The 17,053-nt window shown below is 30.3% G+C and overlaps 3 protein-coding genes and 1 long non-coding RNA gene across 4 annotated transcripts in view; 2 read left to right on the forward strand and 2 right to left on the reverse strand.

Moving 5' to 3' along the window:
- Positions 1-1,330: 1,330 nt before the first annotated feature.
- LOC130666781 (cullin-1-like) lies at positions 1,331-4,443 on the reverse strand. Its single transcript, XM_057468044.1, has 2 exons — positions 4,251-4,443; positions 1,331-4,173 (listed from the first exon to the last, which is right to left on the reverse strand). Exon 2 carries the CDS (start codon positions 4,085-4,087, stop codon positions 1,787-1,789), a length of 2,301 nt encoding a protein of 766 aa, XP_057324027.1. The 5' UTR covers positions 4,088-4,173; positions 4,251-4,443; the 3' UTR covers positions 1,331-1,786.
- Positions 4,444-5,536: 1,093 nt separating this feature from the next.
- Positions 5,537-7,349, reverse strand: LOC130666377 (peroxisome assembly protein 10-B). The gene has a single exon (XM_057467318.1). It carries the CDS (start codon positions 7,191-7,193, stop codon positions 6,372-6,374), a length of 822 nt encoding a protein of 273 aa, XP_057323301.1. The 5' UTR covers positions 7,194-7,349; the 3' UTR covers positions 5,537-6,371.
- Positions 7,350-8,919: 1,570 nt separating this feature from the next.
- Positions 8,920-17,053, forward strand: part of LOC130666667 (uncharacterized) — a 215,993-nt gene continuing 207,859 nt past the window's right edge. The window contains exon 1 of the long non-coding RNA XR_008989724.1: positions 8,920-9,259. This is a non-coding gene — a long non-coding RNA (uncharacterized LOC130666667). The remainder of the gene's footprint in view (positions 9,260-17,053) is intronic.
- LOC130666662 (sorting nexin-14-like) lies at positions 9,987-16,882 on the forward strand. Its single transcript, XM_057467850.1, has 6 exons — positions 9,987-10,205; positions 10,299-10,533; positions 12,245-12,628; positions 12,706-13,018; positions 14,041-15,237; positions 16,259-16,882. The coding sequence occupies exons 1-6, from the start codon at positions 10,135-10,137 to the stop codon at positions 16,675-16,677; spliced, it is 2,619 nt and encodes an 872-aa protein (XP_057323833.1). The 5' UTR covers positions 9,987-10,134; the 3' UTR covers positions 16,678-16,882.

The raw sequence follows: 17,053 nt of genomic DNA on the forward strand, positions 1-17,053 counted from the left end.
TAATAAACTATAGGTGCAATTTTTTCAAATATTTTTTTTTTTTAATAATTTATTGTTTAAAAAAAAATCCAAAAATTATTGGACGTCGGTTAACTTCAGTATCATAAATAATTATATTAATTAGACTAAAAAGTATACTTAAAATTTTTTATTTTCATCAATAAGTTATTAATTATTCTCATTACTTACGCGGTAAATTTAAATATTCGAAAAATAACTTATTAGAAATGGGAGAAAAATTAAAAATAATAAATTAAAATAAAAGGACGTCAGAATATGATAGAAATATTTGAAATGTTAAAAAGAAGAAAAAACACGCAAGTGTCCGCGTGTTTTCCATCCTCGTCCTTGGCTCGGGTAGGCAATTACGCACCCGGGTCACAATGCCCTGTTTTCTTCCTTTGGTGTGTAATACACTATTGCTCGTTCCCACAGGACGAAACGAGTTTGTCTTCTGCTTACTGACTGAAGGCATTCACAACCTACACGTTTGCTAATATTCATTTGTGACATTGGACTAAAATTATCTTGTTTTGATTGGATGTAGAGACACTGAAGACTGAAACTTGAAGTTTCGACACTGGTATCATGAAAAAATATTATTTTTCAAATCTTAATTATAATTAAGATTTAAAAAAAAATCAAATTATAATAACTTAGATCTAATTTTTTTTTAATTTCAAATCTACATTTTAATAATTCGATTCCTTTAGATCTAAAATTTTTTTTTACATTTTTAAGTTTTTCTCAAAATCAAAATTATTAATTTCTACAATGAAATTTTTTATGATCCTGAAGTTAGCAGACAATTTAAAATTTTTGAATTTTTTTTTCAACAAATAAAATCTAAAGAAATACACCTGGAGAAAATTTTAAAAACTATAAGTGCAATTTTTTAAAATAGTTGTTTTCATAACTTATTGTTTTGAATAAATTTCAAAAATTATTGAACGTCAGCTAACTTCAGGATCATAATTTTTTGTCTTTTTTTTGCTTCTACGTTAAAGAAAAAAAATATCATGCAAATTAATCACAAATTAAAAAAAATTATCAACTTATCCGCATATGATGGACGATGTAATTATTGAATAATTCCTGAAAATTTTAAATTAAAAATACAAATTAGTGCAAAATTTAAACATTAATTAATAATAAATGCATTTATTAATAAATAGATTTTCTTTTATTTAAACTTCCACTTCTGTCGTTACAAGCAATTAAATTTTATCTTTTTATTATTATTATTATTATTATTATTATTAATGTAATTTATTATTTACTTAAAAAACTATGATTTATTTGACTCTTAATAGAAAAAAAAATAATTAATGGAATTATAAATACTGACAAATATTTTTTTACTAAAAGAAAAATTAGTTATTGAATTATTTAAATATAAAATGATAATTAAATTACAAATCAAGTTAAGAATTACTTAACAATTATTATCATTATCAATTAGTATCACTGTTTTGTTAAACACATTATTAATTATTTATATTAAAAAAATATCTATAAATAGAAAAATATTTTTTTATACATATATTTTTTTTTCACAATAATGATGATAATGTCTCACCCAGAAAAAAAGATTTCCCGCAAAAAATTTACTTCCTTGAAAAAAAATCTCTAGGTCGGAGGCGAGAAAAAAATTCTCGCGCCAATGAATTTTTTCAGTTCTAAGGAAATTTTTATTTTTAATTTATAGTGCAAAATATTTCTTGCGCGGAAATTTTTTTTTCTGTGTAGAAAAGTTTCTGTTTTATCAAACAAACAATAAAAATAACTACGCTAGATAATTATATGTATCTCTTTTTCCGTCAGCGCGTTCCAAATATCCTTTTTCAATCAAAATATCAATAGACTTTTTGATCAACGGTACTCGAGCCTTGAACCGCGAGTTCAACTGAATCAACACTTCACCAATGAGTTGCTGGTGCTGGAATGTTTTGCGCATCTTCATGATCCGTACAATCGATGCCTGGACAAGTATCTTACGATCTTCTTCAATGTGTTTATGTGTCGTTTCTAGTTCAGACTTAACTTCTGCTTTCATGGGCACGTTGATGTTAACTCGCAGTTTTTTATTTTTGTACCCAGTGAAAAGATTAACTGTCGTCGATGCTTCAAGTTCAGCCTCGTTTTCGCCATCCGGAGCAACCAGTAGTTTAACTTTTAATAATACTCCAATAATTTGGACTAGCAAATCCATTCTTATTTGGGTCGCATCGTGTAATTGTTGGACAGTAAATGATGTCGCGGTATTAAATTGCAATAGTACCGCCATTTGAAACGTAGAAGCTTGAAAAGTATAACGATTTTTGAAACAATTTGTCTGTATCTCTCCCTTGGATAAATTGTACAGCCAATTGAGTTTTCTCCCAGTGTGTTGGGAAGTGTAGAAACCCGTGAATCTGTTGACCACTCGCTCGAACTCACTAGGTAATGAAAAAGCAGACGACTGTTGGAACGGCCAGGAACCAGATGACAAAATAAAAACACTAAAATCAATATCCAGTTTTTCATTACATGAGTTAGCAAGATGTTTCTTAAACGTCTCATTCAAATCTTTAGACACTTCAATATCCAGAAACATTCTCTGCAATTTTGAAGTGTATTCATAACCGGAAGCTGCTTTCATCTTAGATATCATCGAAGCCTCTGCGTCATCACTCGCCGACATCTGATTGACCAACCGCTTGGCCAACAATCTCGCGTAGAACTTCTGGAAAACGTCCTTGTCTTCTATATAATTAAACACAGTTACAACTCGGACCAACGCGTCCTCCATGTCAGCCTCGTCAACGTTTTTGGTGGTCTTCTTCAGCAAAGCGTCGCAATATTTAGCCAGCAATTCCGGTGATTTGCTGGTGCTCTTTGCCGCCTCTGTTACTGCATTATTATTAATAAATTTACCGCAGGCTTTATCAAGCGCAGCGACAAATCCAATGTCGCCATCAAATCTGCTTGAAATAAGCGGAGAATATTTTTTGTGGACGTCCAATATCGCGTCGATGTAAACCTTCGGATCAGTGAGTGCAGTGTCACTGCATTTAGCAATAGTCTCTAATCCGACATTGCAAACATGACTCTCTAGTGCATCGCGCATGTTATCAAGACAATGAGGAACTCTGGCCATCAAGGAATACATTCTCCCAAGATCTTCATCCTTCTCATGTGTGAGCAAATTTTTAAACTCGTTCACCAAAATATCCAAGTGCTTTTCAATCAGCACCCGCTCGCAGGTTCTGGTCAATATTTCTTCAGTCGACTTGTGCAAATACAGCAGGACCCTCTTCTTTTCATCGGCCAGCCTGTGCTCAACTTTCTTCAGATACTCAGTGATAGGATTCTGGCTCAAAAAGTCGACACTCTCTTGCGTGTAGTAGCGTTCAGTGTCTTCGAGGAACTTTTTTTCAAAGGAATCCTTGTAGATTTGCATGGTTTCCGCCTGAGTACCAGGACTGTCTTCAGTGATGCCGATCTCCACGTAACTGTTAATTACCACAGTTATCAACCGCGTGTTGATCGTCTCTCCATTGCGCTCGCGTTCAATCAACGCGAGAATGGCATTCATTATCGGGTCATTTAGTTGCCTGAATACAATATTCCGCCAGGTGATGAGACAGAGATGGAAAATTATGTAAATACTTTTTTTCCCTTCCTCGCACTCTCTGCGTACCCAGTGGCGATTTAAGTACGCGCATATTCCATCGAATACTTGGCTGCTGAATCTGAACTCTTCCCATTGCCGGGTGTAAAAAAATAAAAGATCCTCCCCCATTAAATTCTGACTGTGTTTAATACTAGAGGTGGTGTAATTTGTCAAATAATTACACAGTTTTTCGTATAATTTAAATCCAGCGGCAGAATTATTTTCAGCTTTATGTTTTCTCTGACCCTCTTCTTGAAGGCTGGTACAGTAATTGTAGACATGGGAATACAATTCCATAAAACGATGTCTGTTCATTGCTTCCTGCTTGTAAATACCATCAAGTCCACTGCTAAAATCATCCCAGATTTCATTCAAATGAGTTACTCTTACTTCATCCGAGCAAAGAAATTTTTCACTTGTCGACGCCATCATTAGTGAAAAACTTTTGTTTTTTTATCAATCACTTGATTAATTTATCAGTAATAGTCTGAGTGATAAATTGTCAGCACTTTTGATCACTGATGAAAATAAATGAAATTTAAAAATAATATTTTTAAAAATACTCGACACTAATAAATTAATAAATTTCACTAACTTGCGGTCTCTTTGACTGAGTTTTTTTTAAATAAATTATTTTATTGAAATAATAATTTTTAGGTTAACCGGCACTGATGTTTACGTGAGTTTTGTTTTTGGTTTTAATTTATTTTAGTAACCACGTTTATATGCAAGTTCACTGCGAGGATCTCAACTCCATCTGACTCGTTCTCATGAAGTGAACTGATGACTATGGTTGGTAATGCAGTCCCTACTATATATACTTTTTTTCAACGGGGCTTAGTTATGAGCGAAGCCAATCAACAAGTAGTTTTTAAGTTACGGATGCTCTTATTGGATGAAAATAAATTTAAATTATAAGTGAGTGCGCTGATGATAGGGATCAAAAATTCTTAGGATAATTACTTTGGGTCATTATTGCCATTATTTTCTTGTATTTCCGGTCCTGTTGTTGTAATTATCTATAATTTTTAGTTGTGACGTCAGCGGGAGTTCAATGAAAATTTTGAATCTTTTGAATATCAGGTAAATAGAACTTAATGCTAAGGGTCACTAATTACATGTATTTTGTAATTACTTCATTTAAACTAAATGTAATTAACGATTTATGTATTTTATGAGTGTGAAAGTATGAGTGTCATTATAGCAGACGCCAGACAAATTTTAAATTATTAATAAATGGAGTAAATAATTAATAAAACAAAATTTTGAAAAAATGCGCATTTTAAAAATTTTTAAATTAATAAGTGCATTTTTTATAAATATTTTTTTAATAATTTACCCTATTTATTTATAATTTTAAATTTGTTTAATGTCTGGTAGATTCACACCCACGTACAGGTAACAGATATGAGATAAATTTTAAATTACAAATAAAAGAATTAAATAATTATGAATATAAATATAAGAAAATGCACCCAGGTAGCACACTTGCTTTTGTGTCATTTATAAAATATCAGTTTTTAGGCTACTTTTTGACTTGTCGATAAGGCATCTATATTAGACTGTGTCAAAATAAGTTTTTTTTTTTTTCTGGATTAAACGTATCTTAAAAGTTTTTCAACATAAAAAAAAAATTCTCCTAAAGTTTGAGCTCAATATCTCAAAAATTGTCTCATGTCTGATACATTCACACTCATTATATTTTACCGTAATATTGATATTTTAATTTCTGTTCAATGGAATATTAAATTACTCAGTCTCGGGTTCATCAATACTTATTTATAAATAGAATAAAAAAAGTAGTTATGCAAAAAAAATTGATTTATTAGTTTTTATTAACAAATAAAATTCATCAATGAATTGCTATTAATAATTCCAAAAATCATTCGTATGAATTTAAAAATTTTTTTTATATTAATGATAAATTTATTGGCCTAGAAGTAAGAGATTTTTGGTTTTAAAATAATTGATATACAATAGAGATATCGTTTTTGTCCAGTTTTGGACACGTGAAAAAATAAAATAAAAAATTTGTTAAATACGCAATGATATAATTAATTTTAAATGCGTTCAAAAATACTTTTGTCACACTATTACTGCGTACGTTTTGTTAAATACTTTATTAATTAATTCTAATTACGTCTTAAATATTAAGGGAACATGAATGATAAAAATCGTCCGAGGAAGTTCGTCTTCTGCTTTTAGTCGGAAGCTAAGAAAATTGCTGTTATGATAATTTTTTAATAAATAATTAAAATTTTTAAATTCGAGATTTCGAGATTTCGTTAGGTGCGGCCCAGCCTTAAATGTCCAAAAATAGAGCTGTGGCTACAAATGATACTTCAACCCTACATTAATGATCTGATAGCCAAATAGATCGCAAGTTGACACAAAATCCAGGACCCAAATTTGACTGCAAAAACTTGAATGTACAAATTGACGCAAACTTGTCATCAATTTGAAAGTAAACATTTTACTCTTCAAATTCTCCCGCAATTTTTGTCAATTTAAAGCAAACTTTTGTTGTTTAATTATCAGGTAACACTTTCCGTCAACTTGCGTTACAATAATGGATGTCAAAATTTGTATAACAACAAAAACTTGACAGTAAACTGAACAGCAAATTTTTAAAAAGAACGTACGGTTATCAGAATAAAAATAGTTTTATAAATTAGAAACTATGTGATAAAATATTGATTATTAATAAATCAAAAAATCATAAATTATGTAAAGGAACAATTCTAGAAGACGTAACATGTTCGCGACAAGAAGGACATTGCGATTGGACCCGGACCCATTCAGCAAGACAGTTCCAGCAGAATAAATGACCGCATGGAGTAACTGCCGATGGCTTTGTACTGAAACACAGCTGGCATTTGACGCTGCTTTCATTGGTGCTGTCACTTCCAGCTTGGAGTTCATCATCCTGATCATCACTGATGCTGCTCTGCCGAATCTGCAACGCGCATTGAACGAGACTTATCAATCCCAGCAATTTCAGTCCCAAGTTGACGTCATTTGTTGGACTCATCCCAGAAATCTTCGCGTAGTCGATGCCAGTAATTTGCTGACTTATGCTGAACCGGAAGTTCACCAGGTAGAACAAACATTTTTGAAGTACAACAGCAACTGGAATAAAACGTCTCAATATATTTAATATATTTAATAAATCATCTTTATAATTTATTTCAGTGCTAGCAGACACGGAATTTTTAAACTTGTCCACTATTTTAATCAGTTCTCTCTCTCCAAATATTTCCATGAGTAAACACAAAAGTCTCGCATTTATAGGAACTATTTTTCTGTCTCGTATATTGGCCTGTGTTATTCCAGTATATTCTTCTCCCAAAGTCAAGTTTCCTGACCCAGATGTAAACATAAAATACATCAATCTCACAGCATTGCTTTGTAAGAACGTTAAAATTTTTTTGTTTTTTATTTTACTCAAACATTTCATTAATTTTTTATCTAATTCTTTGAGAAACTCATCGTCTCGCTGATGAGCTCGAAGAATTTCTGCCTGATTTGCTGCTTGCATTTTTTAAATTATTATTATTACTATGATTATAATAAATTATTATTTTTCACTTAAAAAATTATCAGATTTTCTTATCACACACAATTAATTATATCACATTTATAATTATTTAAATATTTAATTCTTTAAATTTTTATTTATTTACATTTAAGAAAATCTACATTGTAATTTTTAAATAAAATAATTAAGTCAAGTTCTGAAAAAACAAATAACAAAAATTTAGGTTAATTTTCATTTAATTTTTTTTTTTTTTTTTTTTTTTTTTTTACTGACGTCGGTAATTAACTGGCTGTGGCTTATGGCACATTCAAGTTTCCGCGCTCTCTAGGCTTCTACGAGTACCCTGATGGCCAAGGCATATATTTGAAAAGTGCGCGGCTGATAATCAATATGGCGGCAGACGCCAATTCTAGTGCGCGCGTTAGATTTTTTCTCGTCGTCTTTTTTCATTTCTTAAGTATAATAATAGTTTTTTTTATATTAAATTACTTACTAAATAATTAACATGATGCTTAAATATCACTTTGAGATAATAATTAAATCAAATTAAATAGCTTATAAATGAAAAATAAATTTGTGCCGGGTCGTGGCGTGGAAGTGTTAGCGTCGTTCGATTGTTTTTTTTTTTTTTTTTTTTTTTTTCGTTATTTTGCGCTTATTGTTGATTTTGTTGTTCGAGTGATAAATAAAATAGTGCGTGAGTGTTATTATTAAAAAGTTTTGGAATGATGATTAATTATGATACTGAAATTAGCCGACGTCTAATAATTTTTGGATTTTTTAAAAAACGATAAACCATAAAAAAAAAAATATTTTAAAAAATTGCACTTGTAGTCTTTTAAATTTTCTACATGTGCATGTTTTTAGTTTTTTTTTTTCTTCAAATTTATTGTTCAAAATAAAATCCAAAAATTTTTAATTGTCTGCTAGCTTCAGGATCGTGATTAATTAATGACAATTAAAAACATTGGCAATAAAAAAAATGTTAGTGTGAGTGATAAAAAAGTGACGCCATTTTAATTCAAGTTTTTTGGGGGGAATAAATCGTGACGCAAAAGCATTTAAATTTATTAAATAATTAATTAGTGAATAATAAGTGTTAAGTAGTGATAAATAATTAGCTGAATAATTATCTCCAGAGAATGAATCGTCGATTTTATTTACTCAGTTTCTTTTCTCAATAGTGAAAAATTAAAGTCACTTGATAAAACAAGCTTTGCTTGCTTGAAAGATATGCAAGCACTTCGCAGCGCCACTATAGTTATTTGAAAAGTGCGCGGCTGATAATCAATATGGCGGCAGACGCCAATTCTAGTGCGCGGGTTAAATTTTCTCTCGTCATCTTTTTTCATTTCTTGAATATAATAATAGTTTTTTATATTAAATTACTTACTAAATAATTAACACGATATTTAAATATCACTTTGAGATAATAATTAAATTAAATTAATTGAATTAATTAGCTTATAAATGAAAAAGAAATTCGTACCGGGTTGTGGCGTAGAAGTGTTAGCGTCGTTCTTTTGTTTTTTTTGTTTTTTTTTTTGTTATTTTGCGCTTATTGTTGATTTTGTTGTTCGAGTGATAAATAAAATAGTGCGTGAGTGTTATTATTAAAAAGTGTTGGGATGATGATTAATTAGTGACAATTAAAAACATTGGCAATAAAAGAAATGTTAGTGTGAGTGATAAAAAAGTGACGCGATTTTAATTTCAGTTTTTTGTGGGGAATAAATTGAGAAGTAAAACGATCCTGAAGTTAGCAGACAGTTACAAATTTTCGGATTTTTTTTTTCAACAAATAAATTACAAAAAAAAAAAACTAAAAATATACACATGTAGAAATTTTAATAAATTATAGGTGTAATTTTTCAAAATATTTTTTTTTTTATAGTTAATCGTTTTTAAAAAAATTTACAAACTGTCAGACGTCTGCTGACTTCAGTATCATGAAGTTAAATTGTTTAAATTTATTAAATAATTAATTAGTGAATAATAAGTGTTAAGTAGTGAGAGAAAAATTCTTCAGGGAAGTTGCAGATGCAGATGCTGCGTTACTGGAGTTGGTGAGTCATTTAATTTTTTTTTAACTCATTAATTATAAACATAATTAAAAAGCAATCTGAGATATGAGACATTAAAACAAAGGTGATTATTTATATTTTATATGATAGTGATTCAGCTCCTAAATTATTAAAAATGTTCTGTATTACTCTCAGAGTTCAAAAATGCTTTACTTTCATGATACTGAAAGTACTTTTAAAAATTGTATATCAAAAACTTTATTAACATAAAAAAATTTGGCTTTGAGACAAAAAAAAAATTGTCTCGTTCTTTTAAAAGATTTTTATATGATCTTGAAGTTAGCAGACAGTTAACAGTTTTTGAATTTGTTTTTTTCAACAATTTAATTAAAAAAAAATAAAACTAAAAAAACACACATGTAGAAAATTAAAAAAACCATGAGTGCAATTTTTGAAAATATTTTTTTTTATGATTTGTCATTTTTGAAAAAATCTAAAAATTATTAGACGTCTGCTAACTTCACTATCATGATTTTCATTACATCTTAAAGTCGTTCTGTGCTACTTGAGCTTCTGTTGCTATTTAAATTTGAAATTCCAAACTTTCGCGGTTTTTAACATTCGGTATCACGAGCTACCCTATCAACAGAATTCGTAACCTCTTGCATTCTCTTACGTTGGTAAAAGGTTTTCATCTCTTACCTCTTGCGCAATCATAATCATATAGACACGATCTGACCCAAACAACAATAATAATAATTATCGTCATCACGTTTGGTGATTACGTTAGGTTAGTAGTGTCAGTTGATACAGCTGACCCAGCTGTCATGTATTCGCGAGATGTTTATGTGCATTTAAAAAAATGAATAATGGTTTAGAACAATTCAAAATCTAGTGAAATTGTTTTATTTAAAAACATGGTTAATACGGAATATTTATTTTCCTTATTTGTCATTACACTTGGGGTCCTAGTGGCTATTTGTTACAGGTAAGTATTTTATTATCTCAATAACCTACGATGGATTGTTAAATAAATTTTCATATCAACAAAAACAATTAAATTATTTTTTTTATTTTCCAGCATCGTTTGGGCTGTCGTTGTTATCATCCTCTATAATATTGGTCGTCTCTGGGGTGAAAAAATAATAGAACGTGTTAACTTGTTATTGAAATTTAATAAAAAATTTAATACTGATAAGTCTGATAGCAATAAAAAATGCAAAGTATGTAGTGGTGATAATTGTAATAGACATAAACCGTCTATCAACAATAGCCATGTTAAAATTCCAAAGGATTTGGACTCTGCACTGCAAAACGTAATTATATTTCATTGCTTTTTTTAAACAATAAATTTAAAATGATACTGAAGTTAACAGACGTCTAATAATTTTTGGATTTTTTTTTAGACGATAAACCAAAAAAAGTAAAATATTTGAAAAAATTGCACCTGTAGTTTTTAAAATTTTCTACATCTGCATATTTTTATTTTATTTTTTTGCAATTGATTTGTTGAAAAACGAAAATTCAAAAATTTTTAAATGTCAGCTAACTTCATGATCATAATTTAAATTTATTCGTTTCAGTCTTTAAAAATATTTTCCCACAATTTTTTTACTTTTTTGAATTCTTGATTACTTACCCAGACAGCATTCAAGTCGGAATGACTGCTTTATGACGTCTTTTTAAAGGCGTCCTCAAGAAGTCTTATAATGACTTCTTAAAGGTGTCATTTTTAAGAACTTTTAATTAAGAATTCTTGAAGACTCCATAAATAAGACATCAGTTTTGTGACGTCTAAATGTATTCTTTTTTTTAACTCCTTTGAAGTCAAAATGAAGTCAAAATTAGGAGCTCCTTAAGACGTCATGGTAAATTCATACTGAAGTCTTATTTGCGAAGTCAGAAAAAAGATGTTCCTGAAGATTGGAACGTTTTTCGTGCAAAGAAAGAAAAAATTGGAAAGTAAAAAATCTACTGGATGACTAGATTTATGAAATATTTCGCATATAGATGCTGGTATGTCAGCCGAAAATCTTCAGCCATCCCCAATCTCCGGAACTACCCCTTAAGTAGTCGAATTACATGAATTGTTTCATTTTCTTTGCACGAAAAACGTTCCGATTGTCAGGTACATGAAAAAAGAACTTTTTGAGAACCCTTTTTAGTACGTCTTGCTGAGTTCACTAGGTAGCTCATTCGACATCTTGAGAACTTCTTAAAGACTTCTTTAAGATGTTGATAAGACGTCAAAATCATAAATAGGAAATTCAGAATTCATCCAGACGTCATTTTGTTATCTGGGTAGTTGACAGCAAATTAATGAAAATACAAAGAAAAAAATTCATTATAATTTTAACTCTGATACGTAAAATTTATTTACAATCAATTGATTAATAAAAAAACATAAAGAACTGAAAACTTTATTTTTCCTTAAGGGTATTCTCAGACAGTTTCCCCGACTTTTTAGAAATATGCAATGACTTTCAACCGTATTCAAATTAATTTAGGGTAGAGGTACCGTTTTTGGTCACCTTAGTGCCAGTTTCGGACACTTGAAAAATTTAAGAAAATAATTTGGAAAATACACAAATGATACTTCTACCCTAATTAATTAAAAGAAATTAAAACTTTAATTGAAAAAAAGATAATTTCGCCGAGGTATAAAATTAAAAAAAAATTACTTATTGTTATCTATTGGGAGTTAAACAAAATTTGCTGAATAAATTTTAGCCTACAAAATTTTAAAATTCGAATTATAAAATTGGCATGAAGATTTTGCTGAAATTTATTTTCCAAATTTCGTTTTACTCCTAATTGATGTCAAGTGTAAGTATTTTTTTTTTAAATCTCTGTCTCAGCGAAATCTTTTTTTCAATTAATCTTTTAATTTTTTTTTATCAATTGAAAAAATTTTGATACGCTTATGACATTTGAAAGTCATTGAAAATTTTTAAGAAGTGGGGGACACTCTGAGAATGGCCTGAAAGAAAATGAATTAGTGGAGATTAACTAAAATATTACTTTTAGCTGTTGGAAAAAGTTTTGCAGACTTATGTATGTACCTGGTACTCAAACTTCTCATCAAACGATGCATTTGTACAGCAATTACGCCTCACAACAACAATAGCTATCAGAAATTTAATCGGACGGCTTCTCGATGCCCAAGTGTCCGAATTAATATTCAATAATTTAATTCCCATCGCACTGCAGCATGCCCAAGACTGGCGCGTCATGTCAGAATTTGCCGCTAAAAAAGGCGGCAAACCCGAAGATTATGCTCGTGATTATTTAGGACACAGAATACACCCGGCAGCTTATTCACGTGATCAAGAATTGAATTATCTCAGAGGTCTAGTCACTGGATTGTTGCCTTATTTACTACCCAGTACTTATATATCAACTAATAATAAGGTTTTAATAATTACTGATCACTTGTAAAATTATTAATCATTGTATTTAATTACTAATATATTTATTTTGTGATCTAGGTCTTAGTGCGTGAGATTTTAGCTAATTGGGTTCTGCTGCCCGCAATAGATGCGTTGGCAGATCCAGATAATATAAATTTTCTAGTTAAATTAGGGACTTCCTGTGAAGTACTCTTGCCAAGTGAAATTGATTCTGTGAACGTGCCAGTTTTGCAAACATGGATAACGCCTGTTATCACTATTCAGACCACTGATGATCCATTAAAACCTTCTTTGGATCAAGTACTGAACGATCCGCAGCTTCTTTATTTATTTATGCAACACATAAAAGAAACTGGGCCTGTTAATCTCTTACAGTTTTGCCTCGATATCGGTTAGTAAATATTTAAATAAATATTAGACTGGGCCAAAAAAATTGACTATTTTTTTTTTCGATATTGTGAAAATATTATTCCTGATGCCCAAAAAAAATTATTGTGCAAGTTTGAGCCCTTAATATTGATATTAAGAGGTTTATCCTTACGACTATCAGTTTTTTGACAGAAATTTCATTTTCTACCCAAAACTCGTAAATCATCTATCTGAAAAATTTGAGCAGTGTATATACTTGAAGAAAATTGATTTCTCTACAAAAAATCTCTCTTAGTAAATTGACGTAAAACGAGCCGTTTCCTTGTAACCGTGCCTTAAACATTGATTTGTTTTTTAAATTAATTGTTTCTATTTTGGATTTTTGTAACTACTAGAAATATTAAAATTTTTTTTTCAAGATACATATTCTTGAAGTAAATTTAATTCTCTACAAAAAAGGTCTCTTAACATTTTTTGCTAAATTCACTCTTTTGAAAGTTATTCAGGTTATTTAAATCGCTTTGGCTCAACTTCAACCTTGAATAATCTTCGAAGAAGTGAATTTAGCAAAAAATGTTAAGAAACCTTTTTTGTAGAGAATCAAATTTCCTTCAAGAATATGTATCTTGACAAAAAAAAATTTTAATTTTTCTAGTAGTTACAAAAATCCAAAATAGAAACAAAGAATTTAAAAAACAAATCAATGTTTAAGGCACGATTACAAGGAAACGGCTCGTTTTACGTCAATTTACTAAGAGAGATTTTTTGTAGGGAATTCAATTTCCTTTAAGAATACACATTGCTCAAATTTTTTCAGATGGATGATTTACGAGTTTTGGGTAAAAAATGAAATTTCTGTCAAAAAACTAATAGTCGTAACGATAAACCTCTTAATATCAATATTAAGGGCTCAAACTTGCACAATAATTTTTTGTGGGCATCAGGAATAATATTTTCACAGTATCGAAAAAAAAAAAATAGTCAATTTTTTTGCCCAGTCTAATATTTATTTATTTAATAATAAATTATTTATTTAATCAATAGATGATCTCAGTAAACGAATGCTGAATCCTGAAATAACTCGTGAGATAGAAGAAAATTTATACTTGGATGCTCAGAATATTTATTCAACTTACTTAGACCCCAATGGCAGCGAGTACATACACTTACCCTGGCATATAACTCTGGGTTTGCAGCAAATACTCGAGGGTGGCCCGGGTAAAATACAAGAACTGAGAACATCTAGGCCACTGTACCAAGCACATCAAGAAGCTCACGCACTTCTTGAAGCCATTTGTTTGCCATCATTTCACCACAGTTATGAACTATACAAACTACTCTGCGGATCTCCAACCACAAACTTACCGTCGAAACCCTCGTCACAGACGGGATTGTCTAGTAACAGCGGAGTCGGACAGAAATTAAGCTATCAGATTAGTAAAATACGAAGCGCACTGCGTGCATCGACAGTTGATGGCGCGACATTTGAGGCCCCGGATGTTTTCAATGCCGAAGAAGTTGACTGCACGCCGCGCTCTGACCAAGACGACACTGCGCTGTGTATTGATAAGGCCAATAATCGGGATTTAACAGCTTGGCGGGTCACTGTACCCCATGTTGATGGAGGTGGTAATCATCCTCTGTACATGATTGCAATTCATAGCTCTGCTGACAATAAATCTTGGAGCGTACTGCGCAGAGATCAAGACTTCCATACTCTCAGATCACGTTTACTGGAATTTCATGGCGATCGCGAGATGAATGACTCCCCGCTGCCGACACGTAAAAATCAATATGTATCTCTGGCTGCTAATCGGCAGCGCTATGAAGACTTTTTGCAGAAATTACTTGCGAAACCTACACTACGTAGCAGTGAATTATTGTATATTTTTCTTACAGTACCTAATTTTAAACCCTATATTACTAATTACACGACACCGGATATCGGGGTTCTTTATCAAAGTGTAGCTCATAAATTACGTAAAGAAAAGGGACAAAATCTTGATAAATTTATGAATGTGTTTTTAGCATCAACTAACGTGGAAAGTGAGCATATTAATTTAGGCGTTGATCCAATAAATGATAATAATTTTGTTGAGTCAGCTAAGAAAGGAAAAGATTTGTTATCAGGTCCTTTTAATAATAATTTGAATATTAATGACATCGATCATCAAAATTTACCGTTCATTGAACCTAAAAAGCAACATGTTAAAGGCGCTTGTTACTGTGTTGCTGAAGCAGGTAATTTAATTTAATCGAAAATAAAACAAAGGGGGAGAGAGTAAATGATGTACCTGAAGATGAGTGTGAATATAGCAGACATCAGACAAATTTAATGTTATTAATAAATAGAGTAAGAAATTTATTGAATAAAATCTTGAAAAAATGCGCATTTAAAAAATTTTGAAATTAATAAGTGCATTTTTTCAAAATTTTATTTTACTAATTTCTTACTCTATTTATTAATTATTTTAAATTTGTCTGAAGTCTGCTACATTCCCACTCGTACCTGAAGATCCGAACGTTTTTTGCGTAACAAACATGAAAAAATTGATGTAATTTGACTGGTTAAAAGTTACTTCAGGGGTAATTAGTGGTGGCTGCAATTGTCGGCTGACATGCGAAATATTTTAGAAATCTAGATCCAGTAGATTTTTTACTTTTCACTTTGATTTTTTATTTTTGTTTCGCAAAAAACGTTCGGATCTTCAGGTACGAGTGTGAATGTAGCAGACTTCAGATAAATTTAAAATTATTAATAAATAGAGTAAGAAATTAGTAAAATAAAATTTTGAAAAAATGCGCATCTAAGAAATTTTGAAATTAATAAGTGCATTTTTTCAAAATTTCATTTTTTTAATTATTTACTCTATTTGTTTATAATTTAAAATTTGTCTGATGTCTGCTACATTCACACTCGTACCTGAAGATCCGAACGTTTTTTGCGGAACAAAAATAAAAAATCAAAGTGAAAAGTAAAAAATCTACTGGATCTAGATTTCTAAAATATTTCGCATGTCAGCCGACAATTGCAGCCACCACTAATTACCCCTGAAGTAACTTTTAACCAGTCAAATTACATCAATTTTTTCATTTTCGTTACGCAAAAAACGTTCGGATTTTCAGGTACATCGTAAATGGGCCCTAGAAATTTTTTTGTAAATTAACTATTGACATTTTTTTCCTAAGAAGACCCATTTTGCCTATTTTTCTCTTCCGCTAATTAAATAAAACAAAATAATTAATTTATTGCAATTTACAGTGGACAGTTTACTGAATGTTCCACCAACGATATCAACATTTATTTGGCTGGTGGCATCATTGTCTCGTTTAAATTTGGATCCAATCTGTAGTAAATATTTGGATAAAACGTTGACTAAATTACTGAGCGGTGGACGGGCGGCGATGGTAATTAAATTATTGCACAACGTTATGTTTGGATCCAAACCGACGCGAAAAAATGTATCCACGGTGAGCCATGAAGACGAAAAATATTCAAGCGCCAAGGAAGGGCTGTATAATTTATTACCCAAGTGGCTTCTCTATTTACGTAATGACTGTTGGTGTAAACTCATGGACTCTCTTTTGGATCCACTGCAAAATGCTCCGCTGAATAAACATCTCGTTTACTTTTTAATTGACCAGATTGTTCTCACACTTTTTCCAGAGTTATCTCTCTGAGATTTTAATTGTTAAGTTTTAAAAGCAATATTTATTTTTACATTCCAAATATTTAATTGTACATACCGCTCAATTGTAAATAATTCGCTGTAGCACAGCGTATTTTATTTTTATTTTTTTTAAATATAATTTATCGTAATTTTTAAATAATTATATATATAACTCTCATGGTGATAAATAAATGCAACTAAATAATTTATTTAAAGAATTATTTATTTACAACATTTACATGCTATTATATCAATTATATATATATCTATATGTAAATATAAATATAAATAATACATTATAAGTACACTTCGTAATTGCGATGTGTTTTTTTTTACGTAAGATATCAGTCTTATAAAAGAAAACTAGGAAAAATTTTATGTTTTAT

Source organism: Microplitis mediator, chromosome 4 (assembly GCF_029852145.1).
Source record: "Microplitis mediator isolate UGA2020A chromosome 4, iyMicMedi2.1, whole genome shotgun sequence".
Lineage (NCBI taxonomy): Eukaryota > Metazoa > Arthropoda > Insecta > Hymenoptera > Braconidae > Microplitis > Microplitis mediator.

Coding starts and splice junctions, on each gene's coding strand:
- LOC130666781 (XM_057468044.1), bottom strand. CDS start 4,087: ATGATGGCGTCGACAAGTGAAAAATTTCTTTGCTCGGATGAAGTAAGA.
- LOC130666377 (XM_057467318.1), bottom strand. CDS start 7,193: ATGCAAGCAGCAAATCAGGCAGAAATTCTTCGAGCTCATCAGCGAGAC.
- LOC130666662 (XM_057467850.1), top strand. CDS start 10,135: ATGGTTAATACGGAATATTTATTTTCCTTATTTGTCATTACACTTGGG. Junction 10,534..12,244: donor TGGACTCTGCACTGCAAAAC/GTAATTATATTT, acceptor TATTACTTTTAG/CTGTTGGAAAAAGTTTTGCA. Junction 13,019..14,040: donor ACAGTTTTGCCTCGATATCG/GTTAGTAAATAT, acceptor TTTAATCAATAG/ATGATCTCAGTAAACGAATG.